Raw genomic sequence first — 16,012 nt, 5'->3', positions numbered from 1 at the left:
GTAAGTGCAAGGGGTGGGGGTAAAATGATTCCAGGAACTTGATTAAAAAACTAGGCTACTGGTACTTAGAGGAAGAAAGGGAGGCTTGGAACAACAACAACAACATCCCCATTTACCTATTTTGTATTTTCAAGAGATAATTGACCATCATTGCAAATAAATAATAGTCTGCCAGCCTATAATTTCTCCTTAGTCAGTCTGTTCTCTCTCCCAGAAACTTACATAGAATACAAATTAATGGTGCTGCCATTGGCTAGAGCTCTGATGTGCCTTAGGCAGTGAGTTAGATTGCTTAATTCAAAAGGACAGTATGGCAGAGAAGAAATCCAGTCCTGCCTTTAAGTCCAGGACCTATAATTTAGTCTGTAACCCTTGGAAAAGGTAGTTCCTTTAGCTGGTAAAAAAAAAAAGGGGGGGGGGAGCAATAGTAACACTTACCTTGCAGGGCTAGAGCTTAACTGAGTGGTAAAATATTGGCCTGCCAATTACAAGGCTCTGGGTTCAGGCCTGGGGGGTGGGGGGAGAGAGAGAGAGAGAGAGAGAGAGAGAGAGAGAGAGAGAGAGAGAGAGAGAGAGAGAGACACACACACACAGAGAGAGAGAGAGAGAGAGCGAGAGAGAGAGAGAGAGAGAGAGATACATAGAGAGACACAGAGAGACACAGAGGGAGAGACAGAGACAAAGAGAGACAGAGACAGAGAGAGACAGAGACACATAGAGAGACACAGAGAGACAGATGGAGAGACACAGAGAGAGGGGGAAGGAAGGAAGGAAAGAAAGAAGGAAGGAAAGAAAGAAGGAAAGGAGGGAGGGAGGGAGAGGGGGGAGCAGGAGGGAAGGAAGGAGTTTGGGGATGCAACTCAGTGCAAAGTGTTTCTCTAACACATGCTAGGCCTCAAGTTTGATCCAAAACACTTCAAAAAACTTGACTGAGACTCTTTCAGGTTGAACATTTAGATCAACAGCAAAGCACCAGCTTAGTGCCCACAAGGTCCTGGGTTCCTTTCCCAGTGAGACACACACAAACACACACACACACACACACACACACTCCTACCTGAGTTCAGTCCCCAGGGACACACATACAAGCACATATACCCCTACCTAGGTACAATCCCCAGTGTGTGTGTGTGTGTGTGTGTGTGTGTGTGTGTGTGTGTGTGTATCTGTCTGTCTGTCTCTCTGTCTGTCTGTCTGTCTCTCTCTCTCTCTCTCTCTCTCTCTCTCTCTCTCTCTCTCACACACACACACACACACATGCACACACCCTTACCTACAGTGGGATGGTTCTAAGGATTACAGAGGATCACTGTTATTTCAACTGATTAGAGAACAGACAGAGGAGGAACACAGGAGTGAAAGACATGCTAGGAGCGGCTGGTTGTCCTTCAGACACCTGGCTAAATGCTGAAAATCTCTGGGAATATACCAAAACCTTACCTTTTTTTGAGCCAGTTCATAGTCAACAACCTCATCTCCCAGGCCTGCCTCTGCCATCTCAGGCTGCTCCTTTAATTTATTCAGCAGTTCTGCCTTGGCCACAGAGATGTTATAGTAGGCTGAGTAAGAGGTAGGGACTCCTGGGCCCCCCGGAGGAGGTGAGAAGTGCCGAAACTCTTGTCTGTGGAAACAAAAGGTGACCACTTGAGCACTTTTGTTGAGAGACCAGTGATGTTTCTCTTTTCTTAGTTTTCTCTACCTATAAGATAAGATAAGATACCACTTTCCCTAGCTGTTATAAGAAGATGAACCAGAAGGCACCATTCAAACATAAACAGGCAACATGAAGGTTCTCTAAAAGCCAAGTGTAGGCAAACTTTAAGCACGTAGATGTCTATTTCTATGTTCTTCTATGCCCTTGACCTTAGTAATTCATAGGACTTCTTTATCATTTGGCTTGGTCCTTAACACCCTATTAAATTATAGAACTTACAAGACCTCAAAATTGTGGGCTTCTTGTGATAACCGATTCTCCTTAGTTCATGACCTTCAGGGAGGAGCTGGGCAGCAGAGAAATCAGTGTTCCTTTAAGCCTGGTGACCTCGCCTTTACCTAACTAGCGACCCTCCTCAGCCCAGCTTTATCTGATCTGCTTGTTTATAAAGGTACCCCATGACTTTCCTCATACTCTTTTCTTTTATCCTGATGCTACTCCTGCTTGAACTGACCCCCTCCCTGCTGGAGTTGTTCCATAGCAAAGAGGGCACCTGTGAGCTCACCCAAGGTCACCCATCATTTGAACACTGGGCCTAGCATCCCTACCAAGGACTTGTCATAGCCCATGACATCTCTCATGAGCTCTTCTGACACTGCCTCTTGTAGAGCAGCCCTTTGGTCTGATAATGAACAGCGTCCCTCCACTTGTAGCTTACTCCCACTAGCCCCTGTGTCCTGCATGGTTGCAGAGGGAAATGGGGATGATGAAACCAGTAACAAACACCGAGAGCCAGCACCAAGACCCTATTTACCGACCCCTGAGGGGACAGAATGGTGCCTCTCAGAGTCCCAGCCCGTGAGAGAGAATTTCTCCTCAGGAAAGAAGTAGCTCCAGCTCTACCCTGGGTTGGGTTTGGACTGGTGGAAATAAGGGAAAATGAGAGCTATAAAGTCAGGTTTCAGTAATGAAGGGGAGAAAAATTCTGCTGTGTGTGTGTGTGTGTGTGTGTGTGTGTGTGTGTGTGTGTGTGTGTGTGTATGTATTCCCTTTGCGTAGCACCTACTTCCACCATCCACCTGTCTGTGTCATCAGCCCTTTCTAACCTCTAGCTGTTTGAAAGAGAAAATAGGAGAAACTCATTAGTCATTTTTGCAGCTATTTGTAGCTCTTAGATAAAGGTCAAATATAATGGCTTAACGGGCTCCACAGCTATTTACTGATTCATGCTAGGCTGTCTCTTAATTCATCACACAAAGGCAACTTGGGCATGGCAATATTCCTCATTACAGAGACATTTATTTTACAAATAGGCTTTTGCGATTAGAACTATAATACCAATATATGGACAGTGCTCGCTATACCCTAGCAACTGTCCTAAGACATGTAGCACACATGTGCACATATGGACACACACAACTGAATGATCATCATAGCCAGTTGACAGACAGGTAACATGAAGAATCAAGAGGTAAAATTACATTCTCCGGGTCACCAGCCAGTAAACTTCATATGAATGGCACCCTGATTCCACATCTGTGCTTTTATCCTTTATATTACGTGATAGTGACAAATGAACAACTTGATACTCTACAAAACCCTATTGTAAGGGACTTTCCACCTGGACTATGTCTTTGATATCACAGGAGACATAATATTATAGAGGTAATACAAATAAATGGGTTTGAGAGCTCCTATTTATAAGAATTTATGGTACGCGTCAACACTCTCAATCAGAAACAGGAAAGATCAAAATTCCTGGGCTACATGGAAAGTCAGTTCCTCAGCAGATATGGCCCTGCACCATGTCACAGTGGGTCATATTCAGCACTGTGCCCTACTGTTCTTTTCCTCACTATCTTCATGAACAGGAAAGGGATTACCAGAAATCTCTAAGAACCTAATCTGACTTTGAAAGTGAACATTAAAAATGCAAGATCAGAGCCTTCCCCTGAGCAATGGCAGACGTGCTTAGTCTGCAAAGCAACCAAGATCTACATTGGTACTAGTTATTAGAGCGGAGCAATGTCTGATCATTTCTATGACTTCCTTCCATATGTGTTCCTGAACCTGGAACTCAAATGACAACACGTGGTAGGGATCCTGTGGTTAAGCATGGCTGAAATGTGGACATCTTTATGTGCAGTCCATACTGAAAACCCTACATGTCTACTGGCCCCGGCATTGTCATGTTCTTTCCTAGGGTCTGAAGAGAAACTTCTTCAGGGCCTGAGATACTGACTTCACACTGTAGGTAATGAGCTAGCCTGCCTGGGCTCTGGCTACCTGGAATCTTGTGAAAAACTGGCAGTGCCTCCTTTAGCTTCTCTTTTCTCATCTGAAAGGTGGAGGGGAAGAGATTTAAGTCTTAGGTTTATTGGGAGATGCCCCAGTAACCCTATCCTGAATCAAAACTACTGATACTACACCGGTCTTCGAACCCTCACAGCTCAGCAGCGAGGCTCACTGTAGAGGGTCAGTGGTATCTCTTGTGATTCCAGGGCTCAGGGCCACTTCTGCTTCCCAGCAGCAAGAACGGTTATTATACAGCCTCTCGCCAGCTTAGGAAAAAGTCAACACTCCCCCCCCCCACCTTAAAGTGTCATCTGTACTGAGTGCATGTTGCTTTTGCCCTTTGTAAACCCTAAGAAAGAGTACATCACATGCCAGGGATGATCTGTACACAGTTAATCATGCTCAGCTCATGGTAAACAGGTGGAGATACTTCATCCGGGCCAGAAATGATGCTCTTCCTTAAATCTTTATCATTTGAGGAAACATCTAGAATTGATTTTTTGCACCTAGAAGCCAAGGCTGTGTGAAGGGAATGTACTCCCTTGCATCCTATAATTGGTTACAAAGAAATCTCTGGAGCAGGCTAGAAGATGTCTAGTAATAGCAATTTCTTTCTCAGTGGTCCAGGTCTGGACAACACAAGTTCCTAAATGAGGAAGGGCCATAGCCTGGGACTGCTGTTCCAGGCACATATCACCCTATAAGAGAGAAGACAATGTAAATTCCCAGCCAACTAGAAGAACAAGACCTGTTTGAGAGAGGCTATAGAAGGAGGAGGAAGATGACAAGGATGACAAGGGGGCCACAGCAGCTGCAGTAGCCTGGATTTAGAGGCAGAGAGATCTGGATTTGAGCCTTTGCTGCACAACACTGAATTAAGTACACCTTTACTTTACGCAACTTCAGCTACCTCCTTTGTCAAATGGAGACATTAATGGCCAACAGGGACATTGGGAAGAGCAACTTAAATCATGTACATTAAACACCAGGCAGTGTCTGGCACACGGAAAATGCTTAATTGAAAACTTATTTGATTATCTGTTTTATCTTTTGAAATATTAGCTTAATGCCTACTATCTGCCAGGTAATCTTTCAATCTCCTAACTGTAATATACAACAACCACGGCACAGTTAATTTCTGCAACCTATTTTCCAGTTGCAATAAGGCAGCTTGAGAAGCGGCCACATGTGGTCTGCTAAGGGCTTCTCGCAGAGCCCAGGAGCTGCGATTTATAAATGCTTTCTTTATGGCACCTCAGAGAACTGCTCAATCAGCTCCAGATAACCAAGTAACAAGATTAGCCTGTCCATAAAAGTCACACAAACAAGGTACTTCCAATAGCGACTCCTCCCAGGAAAGATCCTGCTATTAAGAAAAAAATTGAAAGAAAGCAATTAGGGGACACCTGTCTGCTCGTCCCCAGTGGAGCTCTGAAAGAGGGCAGGCAGAGATAAGAGCCCCAGCACTTAGCAATGGAGAGCTTGACGGTTCTGTTTGGGAGCAAAAAGGACAGACACACAGTGTGATGCCCAGATGAGCACTCACATAGGTGGCAGTGGCAGTCCACCGTCCTCTTTTGATCTCCCAGCTTACCCTGTCAACTCTTGCCTATTGTCTGGCAAAGCAAAGGCAAAGCAGGGGACCAAGAGGGTGGAAAAAAGGTGGAAGAGACAAAGAGCGTCATTAGCTGATAGAATTACCATGGAGCAAGTGCCTAGCTCCAGCGACACGTTTCTTCTGGAGCTGGGGGAAGAATTCAGAGGCCTAGGCTAATTGGCTAGAGCAGAAAGGAGGCACGTTTCAGGAAAGGCCTAGGACAGGCCACGAATGCTTTATGCTTTCATGATCAGGGGCCAGATAGCGATATAACCTGAAACCTACACTGAGAAGCAACATCATCTTTTCTTAATGATGTGGCTAAAAGGTTTAAACTTTGCATTTCCTGAGCACCTACTATGTACCAAGCATCTGTCTGTGTCCTTTAAATGCAAGATCTTAATAGTCAGAACCATGTACATCAGGCACATTGTCATGTCTGCTTGCAGGTAAGAAGACTGCGGAGCAATATCAGACAGTTGGCAGCCTTTTCTGGGACCCAGTATCTTTCCCAAACACTTACTTTGGGGTCACAGTAGCTTCCTGCTCAGTTGTCCTCCATAATCCATGAGTGCCATAATAGCAAGGAGGTTGAGCTCTCTCAGGCTGGGCTCCGACGCGGCCCCTGGCTGGAGGTGTGCAATCACTGGGATGCAGAGCCAAGGCTTCTTGCTCTGGGATGCTCTGGGACCCCTGCCTTGAAGCCTCCCGGTGGCCCATCTTCAGGGGCTGTGGCTGCTCCAGGCCCTCGGCTGGATTAGGGGCACAGGAAGCAGTGGTTTCTGAACTAAAATACCGGGGTAGTACATCTTCCTCTTTTCCTCCCTTCTCCTCCTGTCCTTGTTCCTCCTCCTCCTCCTCTTCTTCCTCCTCACATCGCTGTTGTTGCTGCTGCTGCTGCTGCTGCTGTGCTGCCCGGAAGAGCCTATATTTTTCCCAGTTGGGAGGAGGAGGGCGAGGGGGAGGAAAAGGCTTCTTCCTTGCCCCTAGATGGTCTGGCTGAGTCTCACTGCCTTTAGGAAATGGTTCCCTCTGAGGCTTCCCCCAGGCCCGGGTGTTTTGAGGCTCGAAGCTGATGTGACTCTCTGAGAAGGCTCGGCTGCGCAGTGGGCGGGGCATGGAGGCAATGGAGCTCCCATCTTCATAAACTGAACTTTCCTCTGGTTTGCTTTTGAAGTCTCCAAGGAGGTCGAGGGAAGAGACTGCTCGATGGTTTGACAAGTCCAGTGGTGGGTTCTCATGGCAAGGATGGAAGGGAGTAGACCGGGACAAGCTGGCCTTAGAATGAGCCATTTCCCTGCAAAACAGCAGATAAGCCTTGACCAAGGCAAGCATGTAGTGGACGGGCCCCATATTCTGGAGGACACACTTTCTGCAACATTAAAATGGCCATAACATTCTAATATATGTAGTAACCGTAATGGCCATAGAAATAAGAATATAATAATGATGACAGCAAGCACCTTTTGCGCATAAACAAAGTGCTAATAAATATTTGTACTAGCGGTTCTCAACATTCCTAACACTGCAACACTTTAATACAGCTCCCCATGTTGTGGTGACACCCCCAACCATTAAGTTGTTTTCATTGCTACCATTATGAATTGTAATGTAAGTAGCTGATGTGCAGGCAGACTATCTGATATGTGACCCGCCGCTCCCCCGCAAGGGGCTGAGAAACATTGTACTAGTGCATACTTCCAATGCTTTCCATGTTCAAGTGTATTTTATTTGCCCCTTATATAGTGAACCTAAGAGGTAGCTCTTAAGAGTTTGGATTCTATAGTTTGGAAGCCTGAGACATGGTCAGAATAGGTAAACAGTCCGTGGTTATAAAGGTTATGTGGCAGAGCTAGGATTTGAACTGGAACTGTTTAGTTACAAAGTCTAAATATACACCTAGTACCTCAGTCTGTTCATAGCATTTAGATTAGATTTATACTCATCTATGGCTTACAATCCGGGTTGTCCTGCTTTATTTGTTGATTTTACATACTTAAAAAATATTTATTTATTTTCATTCTATGTCCATTGGTGTTTTGCCTGCATGTGCCTCTGTGAGGCTGTTGGACCCCCTGGAACCAGAGTTAGAGACAATTGTTAGCTGCTATATGGGTGCTGGGAATTGAACCTGGATCCTCTGGAAGAGCAGCCAGTGCTCCCAACTCCTGGGCCATCTCTCCAGCCCTGATTTTATCTATTTTTTAACCATGAAAAGTTTCTAGTGTTTACAAATGTATAGTGATTTTCATAATGAATATCCACATTCCACTTACTATACAGAACCAACACACACACACACACACACACACACACACACACACATATTATTACACATGTATAAGACAAACTACATACAGCAGGGAGAACCATGTGACAATCATGAGAATAATGAATTCTATACGTGTTACATTCATAGTGACTTGGCCATCTGCATTTGTCTCATTTGAAGTAGATGTTTTTCCTGTCTTGTTGGGTCTAAATTTCTGAATGATATGCAATATTTATCCTATCTCAATTCTAATAGCTTAACTTGTTTATCTTTATCTAAAACGATCTTGTCCCCTAACCAACTAAGCTTGGTTGTAAAACTATACTATCTTGTCTTCAATGCCCCTCAGAGACTTGAGAAGGAATAAAACTTAAATTCCTGAGTGAACCAGCAGTGTGGGTTAGCAGCTTCCAAAATGTATAAATTGCCTTAAGACAGTTTACTGCCTGACCAGTCACCCAAAACACTTTATAACGTTAGAGCCTCATCTTCAGCTTTCTGGCCTAATATCTCTGCCAGATTTGTTCGCAGGGCAGGAACTATTGAGGACTTGCTTACCCTGACTTGGCAGACTGCTGCCATTGACTGCCTGCATCTAAGTAGTCCATTTTTAGAACCAACACATTTTAATACTTTACTATTTAATGCAAAATATAAATGAACACATAATGCTTTCCAGTGCTTATATGTGCAATAAAAATACTAAATAATTTATTCATAACTATCTGCTACTTTTGGATATATATATATATATATATATATATACATATACATACATACATACATACATATATCCTTCTGTTACGTCACAATCTGAAATTTCAAAATTATAGGCTGTTCTGAAAACTAACTTTCAAAAGTGTGCAGAGTATTGTATTAAGGAGTACTCTGATACAGAAAGATTGAGGATTGGATAAAGAAGGATTAATAACATTTGCAAAGTTCACATGAACTCACAGAGTCGGAGGCAGCAAGCACAGGGCCCGTACAGGTCTGCACCAGGTCCTCTGTGTATACATTATAGCTATTAGCTCAGTATTTTTTTTATGGAATTCCCAAGTGTGCAAACGAGCAGGTCTCTGATTCTTGTGCCTTTTCTTGGGCTCTTTTCCCTCTTTTGGTTTGTCTTGTTCAACTTTGATGCGACAGTTATTTTGTCTTATTGCATTTTATTTTGTAGTATTTTTTAAATGAATGAGTGTAAACCTAGCCACTAGGGTAAAGGTTAACAACTGAACTGTCACTCATACCTGCTGGAAGAAGGAAAATCAATTTTCCCCCAATAAAGTGACATGAGGTATATCAACCCGTCTAGGACAGGCCTCATGGGCAGGGGTAGTTGACCACCATATAATGGATTCCACAGGCTTTTTGTTTGTGCTTATATTTGGCTACAGTTTGTTTGTGGTGGTAGTTTTGTTTTCTTGGTTTTGAGATTTTTGTTGTTTTACTGGGTTTCTGTTTGTTTTTTTGAAAAAGAACTTAAAGTTGGGTGGGTAGAAAGGGGAAGTAGATCTGGGAGGACTTGAGGAAGAATATGATCAAAATATATTTAAACTTTAAAACTGTTTTAAATTGTGTGTGTGTGTGTGTGTGTGTGTGTGTGTGTGTGTGTGTGTGTTTGTGTATTAAGCATCTTATGAAGAAACTGTAAGTAAAAGTATATTTTTGACTTATGGAACAAAACAGTGAATACAGAAATAAGATAAAGTAGCCAAGCATGTTAGCACATGCCTTTAATCCCAGAATTCATGAGGCAGAGGTCAGTGGATTTCTGTGAGTTCAAGGCCAGCCTGGTTTGCATAGTGAATTCCAGGACAACCAGTGCTATATAACAGAGGAACACTGCCTCAAAAAAGAAAAAAAGAAGGAAGGTAGAGTATAAAAATATGCTATATATATATATTAAAAACTTCCAAAACAAGGAGATAAAGACTACTCAGTAAATCTTTTTAGATGTTTGATCAGTGCTATATATGTGTATATATACTTAATATTATATTTATATAAATAAGAAAAATTGAAATTTAAAATATGATCTCTCATAAGAAAAAATAATATTCTTTTAAGTTATAAAAAATTAATCTCCATGTATTAAATGTCAAATTTCTACATGGTAAGACATCAAAATTAAATGACATCTCTTCAGTTGATTATAAAGAGTTAAGATCTTTAAATTTCTGATAGGTTTCCTATGGTACCCTGTGAGCAATCAACATCATGCTGAGTCCTGACTACTGCCAGGAAATTCCCAGGGTTCAATTAGATCAGCAGATAGACTATGCATTCAACAGTCATTATGATGGCTGGGAATGTTTCTTTTTTTAAAAAAAAACTATACATAATGCTAACCAAGTTCAGATAAAATGGAAGCAAAACATCATTCCCCTCATCATTAGTTTCCACATGGAGGAGAAATTCCTACCCAAATATCTCCACTCTTCTCATTGGGTCTTAGGTTACCTGTAGATACTCACAGACTATCCAACTAGTACATCCTCTTAAGAAATAAAATGAAAACAAAAGGTAGTAGGGGGACAGCAGAAAAGATGACAAATATATATCAGGCAGAGACGGCCCTGCCTGATGACCTTCTCTATTATTTTTAATTACTCTGATTCTACTTTGCATTTATTCCTCCTAGAAAAGAACACCATAATGCTAACATGATAAAGATCTAATTACACAAAAAATCTTTCCTTTTTTCCCTTCTTGCTCTTCGTGTGTGTGTGTGTGTGTATGTGTGTGTGTGTGTGTGTGTGTGTGTGTGTGTGTGTGTGCACGTGACACGCGCGTGACAGAGTATTGCTGTATAGTCCATGCTGGCTTAGAACTTGAAATCCTCATTTGTTAGCCACATAAGAACTACTGTTACAGGCATATCTTGTTATACCCAGAAGCCTGAATATATTTTACCCAAAAAAAGTATAGGATCAAACATCATAAGCAAACTATAGGTAACAGAAAGGCAAACAAAGTCAGAAACAAAATTAAGGTTATTTCAACAGACAACAGACCATAATAGTTAAAACTGAAATAAGAGAAAACTCTTAAAACTACACTTTCGTTTCAAAACTACAGTAAATTTTAAAATTGCCTATATATTGAGCCATAGGCAGTACAGACCACATTCTCTTATATTTTTGGTTAAAAGACTAGCCTTTTAAAGTGGCTGAGCCATCTCTCCAACCCCAGACTACATTCTTTAATCACAATTCAGTAAAACTGGGTATACTGGAAATAATTCCAACCATGAAAGGAGAAAACATTTTAGGTGACTATTCAGGTAGCAAACTGTCTCTGTCATCTTCTCATTTGGAAAACTACTAACCTGCACTCCCAGCATACTCAGGTAATCAAGTTTATTCCTTCTCAAGTCTCTGATGGGGTTGTTTAGTTTTACAACTAAGCTTAATTGTTTAGGGGTTAAGATGTTTTTAGGTCTAGATAGATGTTTTAAGTTAATAATGATGAGACATGATAGATATTGATTTACATTCAGAATTTTAGATGCACCAAGATAGAAAAGATGTTTTCTTCAAGGCTGCCAAATACAAACAGCCAAAACACTAAGAACGTAATATTTACATAATTCCTGATTGTGTCATGGTTCTTCTTGCTGTAGGTAGTTTATTATATATATGTGTAATACTATAAATGTATGTGTAAAAAATTTAAAAATATTTAATAAAAAGTAGAAAAAAAGAAAATAAAAAAGAAAATGTATAATACATAGAAAACAAACAGGAGAAGCTTTCCATGTTAGGCAAAGAAGAAACCTGAAACTTAGAATATCAAGAAAACATCTGAAGCTAGAGGGTATGTTTCACCAAAGTGGCAGGTCAAGGAAAATTCACAACTCTCAACACTTCCATTAAAAGATGACCTCAGAACATTCATAGGGTGTCTCTATCAAATTCCTTTGGGAGTTCAGGGAATAGAAGAAGAAGAAGAAGAAGAAGAAGAAGAAGAAGAAGAAGAAGAAGAAGAAGAAGAAGAAGAAGAAGAAGAAGAAGAAGAAGAAGAAGAAGGAAGAGTGTAAGAGCCAGAGAGGATCGAGGACTCCAAGAATACAAAGCCCTCTAAATCAACCAAGCAAAGGTCACATGAACTCACAGGGACAGAAGCAGCAAGCACAGGGCTGCACCAGGTCCTCTGTGCTTATATAGTATAGCTTTCAGCTTAGTGTTTCTATTGGACCCCTGAGTACGTGATCTAGTTGGTCTCTGCTTCTTGTGCCTTCTCTTGGGGTTTTGTCTTCTGTTGGTTTGTCTTGTTCAATTCTGTGTGATAGTTTGTTTGATCTTATTTTATTTTATTATTATCACCTAGAAGCCTTGTCTAATGAGAAACAGAAAGGAAGTGGATCTAGAAGGAAAGGGAGGAGGGGAGAACTAGGAGAAGCAGGGCAAGGGAAAACTGTAATCAGGATAAGGGTCTATTTTGTGAGAAAAGTATCCATTAAAAAAAAGGGATACTACCAAAATAAAATAAAGGAATTAAGTACTAAGTCAACAAAATGTTAAAAAGATAATCTAAAAATTGATCTAAACAAAGCAGAAATATATTAAAACTAATACCAGAAATGAATATAGTAGAAAAATAAATGATATAACCGATAATGAAAGCTAAAAATAGAGGGGTACATGGAAGGGTTTGAAGGGAGGAAAAAGAAGGGGGAAATAATATGATTATATTATAATCTCAAAAATAAAAGAAATTCATTTTTAAAAAGAAAAAAATGAAACAGTAAAATTGTAAACCACTTACTAACCAAATAGAACACTCTCAAACACTACATTGCTAACAAACACGATAGAAACTTGTCATACTTTCCAATTTTAAATCATGAATCAAAAATAAGTAATAGCTACTGCAACTGATGGAAACATATGCAGAGACCCACAGCCAAACAATAGACAGAACTCAGGGAGTTTTGTGGAAGAGTAGGAGGAAAGATTGAGGGAGCTGGAGGGGACAAGAACTCCATAAGAAACCTACAGAGTTAACTAACCTGGACCCATGGGGGCTCACAGAGACTGAACCACCAACCAGAGAACTTACATGGGCCAGACCTAGACCCCCTACACATATGTAGCAGATGCATAGCCTGGTCTTCAGGTGGGTCCCCCAGAAACTGGAGCAGGGGCCCACTAACTCTAATGCCTGCCTTTGATTCCCATTGCCCTACCTGGACTACCTTGTCAGGACTCAGTAGAAGAGGATGCTCCTAGTCCTGCAGCAATTTAATGTGCCAGTGCGGGTTGGTACCCAAGGGGACCTCCTCCTTCTCTGAGGAGGAGGAGATGGGAGAATGAGGGGAGGGGTGTGTGAGGGGAGACTGGGAGGAAAGGGGGTGGGGCTGAAATTAGATGTAAAGTGAATAAATACATTTAAAAAATAAATTAGAGAACTCAACTTGTAAAATATACAAATACAATATGTTACAAATGGAGAAATAAGTACAAATATGGAATAAATGCAAGCAGTAAGAATAGCTTTTGATATAACAGTTTTGAAAACATGGGGCAATTTCCTAAGAAAGCACTAAATACCAATATTGATTGGAAAAGAGACTATACTCATTAGTTATCATTGGAAAAAGCAATATATTTAACTAAAAAGTACACAATCATGCAGTTTTATGTTGTTACTCCAACTTTAAAGATACATACAACACTAATATAATGTATACTTCCTAGACTCTGAAATCTAGAAGCGGTCGAATATACTTAATTCCAACAAGTAGGAAATATAGAAACATATAGTAGAGACAAATTTCATCTAAGAATGTATGCACAAAACCACAAAGTATTAGTGAGGAGAATCCAGGAGCATGTTTAAAAAATGCTATATCATAAACATGCATGTTCATCTTAGAAATGAAAATCTTGTTCAGCATTAGAAAATCTGTTCATATAATTGACAATTCTAATAAATCACAGAATAAATGGTATAAAACAGCTTCTCTAATCCTAAGTATATCTGACTGTAATTATCAAACCTTTCCAGGTTTAAAAAGGAACTAGCAGGAAAATGTGGCTAGTTCTATAAAAATCACTTTGTTGTTATATCTGGGGCTTCACTCATGTTGGGCAAGCATTTTAGCATTGAGCCCCAGCCCAGCTAAACAGTAGAGATATTCCTATGAAAATGGGAACAAGGGAAACTGCCCACTTTCCCAACTAGTACTTAATATTGTTCTGAAAATGCTATATATGTGATTTGACATGAAGAACACCTTAACAGTGTAAGATGGTGTTATGTAGACATGGTATTATTTTTCTGAAAATTCATAAGTAGAAATGTACTACCAACAATAAGAAAATCCAATAAGATGTCAGGGTATAAAATGAATATATAGAAACCAACAACTTTCTTATGTGTGCAACAATTAGAAAATACAATGGAGGGTAAGATCATACATACTTGGCATAGCAATTAAAAATATAAAATATCTAGAAATAAATCTAAGCAAGAAATATCCAGGACCCCTATACAGAAAACTTTAAAAACTCTACTGAGGGACATAAAACAGTATGTCCATAAATGAAAAGAAATACAGTTTCCTAGCAAGGATGACTCAACACTGTAAAGACATCAAGTCTACCTAAATCAATACATAAACTTAATATGAGTCCAATAAAATTGCCAGAAGATGGGACTTTTGGAACATTATTCTAAATATTATATGGGGAAAATAAAATTGTGGTGATTACCATGAACAGTAGAAAAGAGGTAGGAGAGAGGAACCGGAGGATACAAGCGATGGGAAAACAATTGAGATGTAATCTCAATAAATTAATAAAAAAAGGAAATATGCTCTAAAGTTACAGTGAATAAGGTAGTCTCACAAATAGAAAGGTAGACTCATGGCATAAAACACAGACTACTGGCCAGAAGTGGGAGTACATACCTATAATCCCAGCACTTGGGAAGGAGGCTGAGGCGGGCAGATTGCCACAAATTCAAGGCCAACCTGCATTACACAGCAAGACTCCGTCTCTAAATAAAGAAGCAATAAAAACAACAAAACCCACAGAATGCTAAACTGGTAAAGTAAGCTCAAGCACATGCAACATTAGTTCATAATAAGCTAAGCTAAGAAAGAAAGATGACTAGATTCAGTCCAGAGCAAGCGGGCAAGCTAGCAACCTAGCAGCTAGTGGACAGCAGGCGTGAAGCACTGCCTGATTCAAAGGAACTTGTTTCCTCAGGCTCTTTAGGCAGTGATTCTGACAGCAAAGTTGAAAACCAGTTACAGAGGAAAAGGCAAGTTGTTCCAGAAAACCCTGTGAAGAAACAAAAGCCTGGTGAGACTTCAAGAGCTCTGGCATCTTCCAAGCAGAGCAGCAACAGCAGAGATGACAACATGTTTCAGACTGGGGAGATGAGATACGTCAGTGTCCAGGACTTTAAGGGGAAATTCTAACTGATATTAGAGAATTGGATGGACCCAGAAGGTGAAATGAACAGTGGAGCCAACTGAAGGAACAGATCTCTGACATAGAAGATGCAGTAAGCAAGCTGTAAAATTTGAGCCATAACAAATCTGTACCTGTTGTAGTCATTTTACATTGGCTTTTTCCCCCTAAATGTTATTTTCCAAGCTGTTGTATATTTGGATTGTAGAACGATTTGTAAGATGAATACATTTTTAAAATGTGCATTATTAAAAAGTTCTAAGTGAAGCTAATTGTCAACTTTATATGAAGGATTGCTTTGTGTCCCCTACCTAGTATAAAATAAAGTCAGATCATTACAATCTCAAAAAAAAAAAAGAAAGATGATTAATTTGCATATAGATTTGGAACAACTACATAGCTATTAGTGATAAGGTCAAATCTTCATGTCACTCTTTCCAATTAAGTTCATGTATGTATATATGTATGTATGTATGTACGTATAACACATATGTACACACACATATATATACATATGTACATCAAGTACAATATATATATATATATATAATTTCAAATGTAGAAAAATGTGCTAAATTCTAGAAGAAAACAGAAAACACAAGAAAAGCTCTAATCTTAAGGTTAAATTCAAATGTAAGTCAATAAATATAGAAGTAACCAAAGAAAAGTGATGTTTGATTTCTAAACATTTTAAAATTCATGATGAAAAAAGTATCATAAACAAAACCAAAAGGTAATACTGAGAAAATCTGTTTTTCTATATACAACTA

General features: G+C 40.1%; 1 protein-coding gene and 1 pseudogene across 7 annotated transcripts in view; one reads left to right on the top strand and one right to left on the bottom strand.

Moving 5' to 3' along the window:
* Nucleotides 1–16,012, bottom strand: part of SHROOM4 (shroom family member 4) — a 204,178-nt gene that overhangs the window by 9,180 nt on the left and 178,986 nt on the right. For all 6 annotated transcript variants that reach the window (XM_084790227.1, XM_084790228.1, XM_084790232.1 and 3 more), the window contains 2 exons: nucleotides 6,070–6,843; nucleotides 1,441–1,621 (listed from right to left, as the gene is read on the bottom strand). In XM_084790227.1, coding sequence (XP_084646353.1) covers nucleotides 1,441–1,621; nucleotides 6,070–6,843 — 955 coding nt within the window. The remainder of the gene's footprint in view (nucleotides 1–1,440; nucleotides 1,622–6,069; nucleotides 6,844–16,012) is intronic.
* On the top strand, nucleotides 14,539–15,351 carry LOC311602043 (activated RNA polymerase II transcriptional coactivator p15-like; annotated as a pseudogene). The gene is made up of 2 exons: nucleotides 14,539–14,556; nucleotides 14,981–15,351. The product of its transcript is annotated as an activated RNA polymerase II transcriptional coactivator p15-like (transcript).

This window comes from Acomys minous, assembly GCF_964271855.1.
Source record: "Acomys minous genome assembly, chromosome: 7".
Lineage (NCBI taxonomy): Eukaryota > Metazoa > Chordata > Mammalia > Rodentia > Muridae > Acomys > Acomys minous.
Note: the sequence above shows the minus strand (reverse complement) of the source record. Positions and strands in the feature narration are given on the sequence as shown.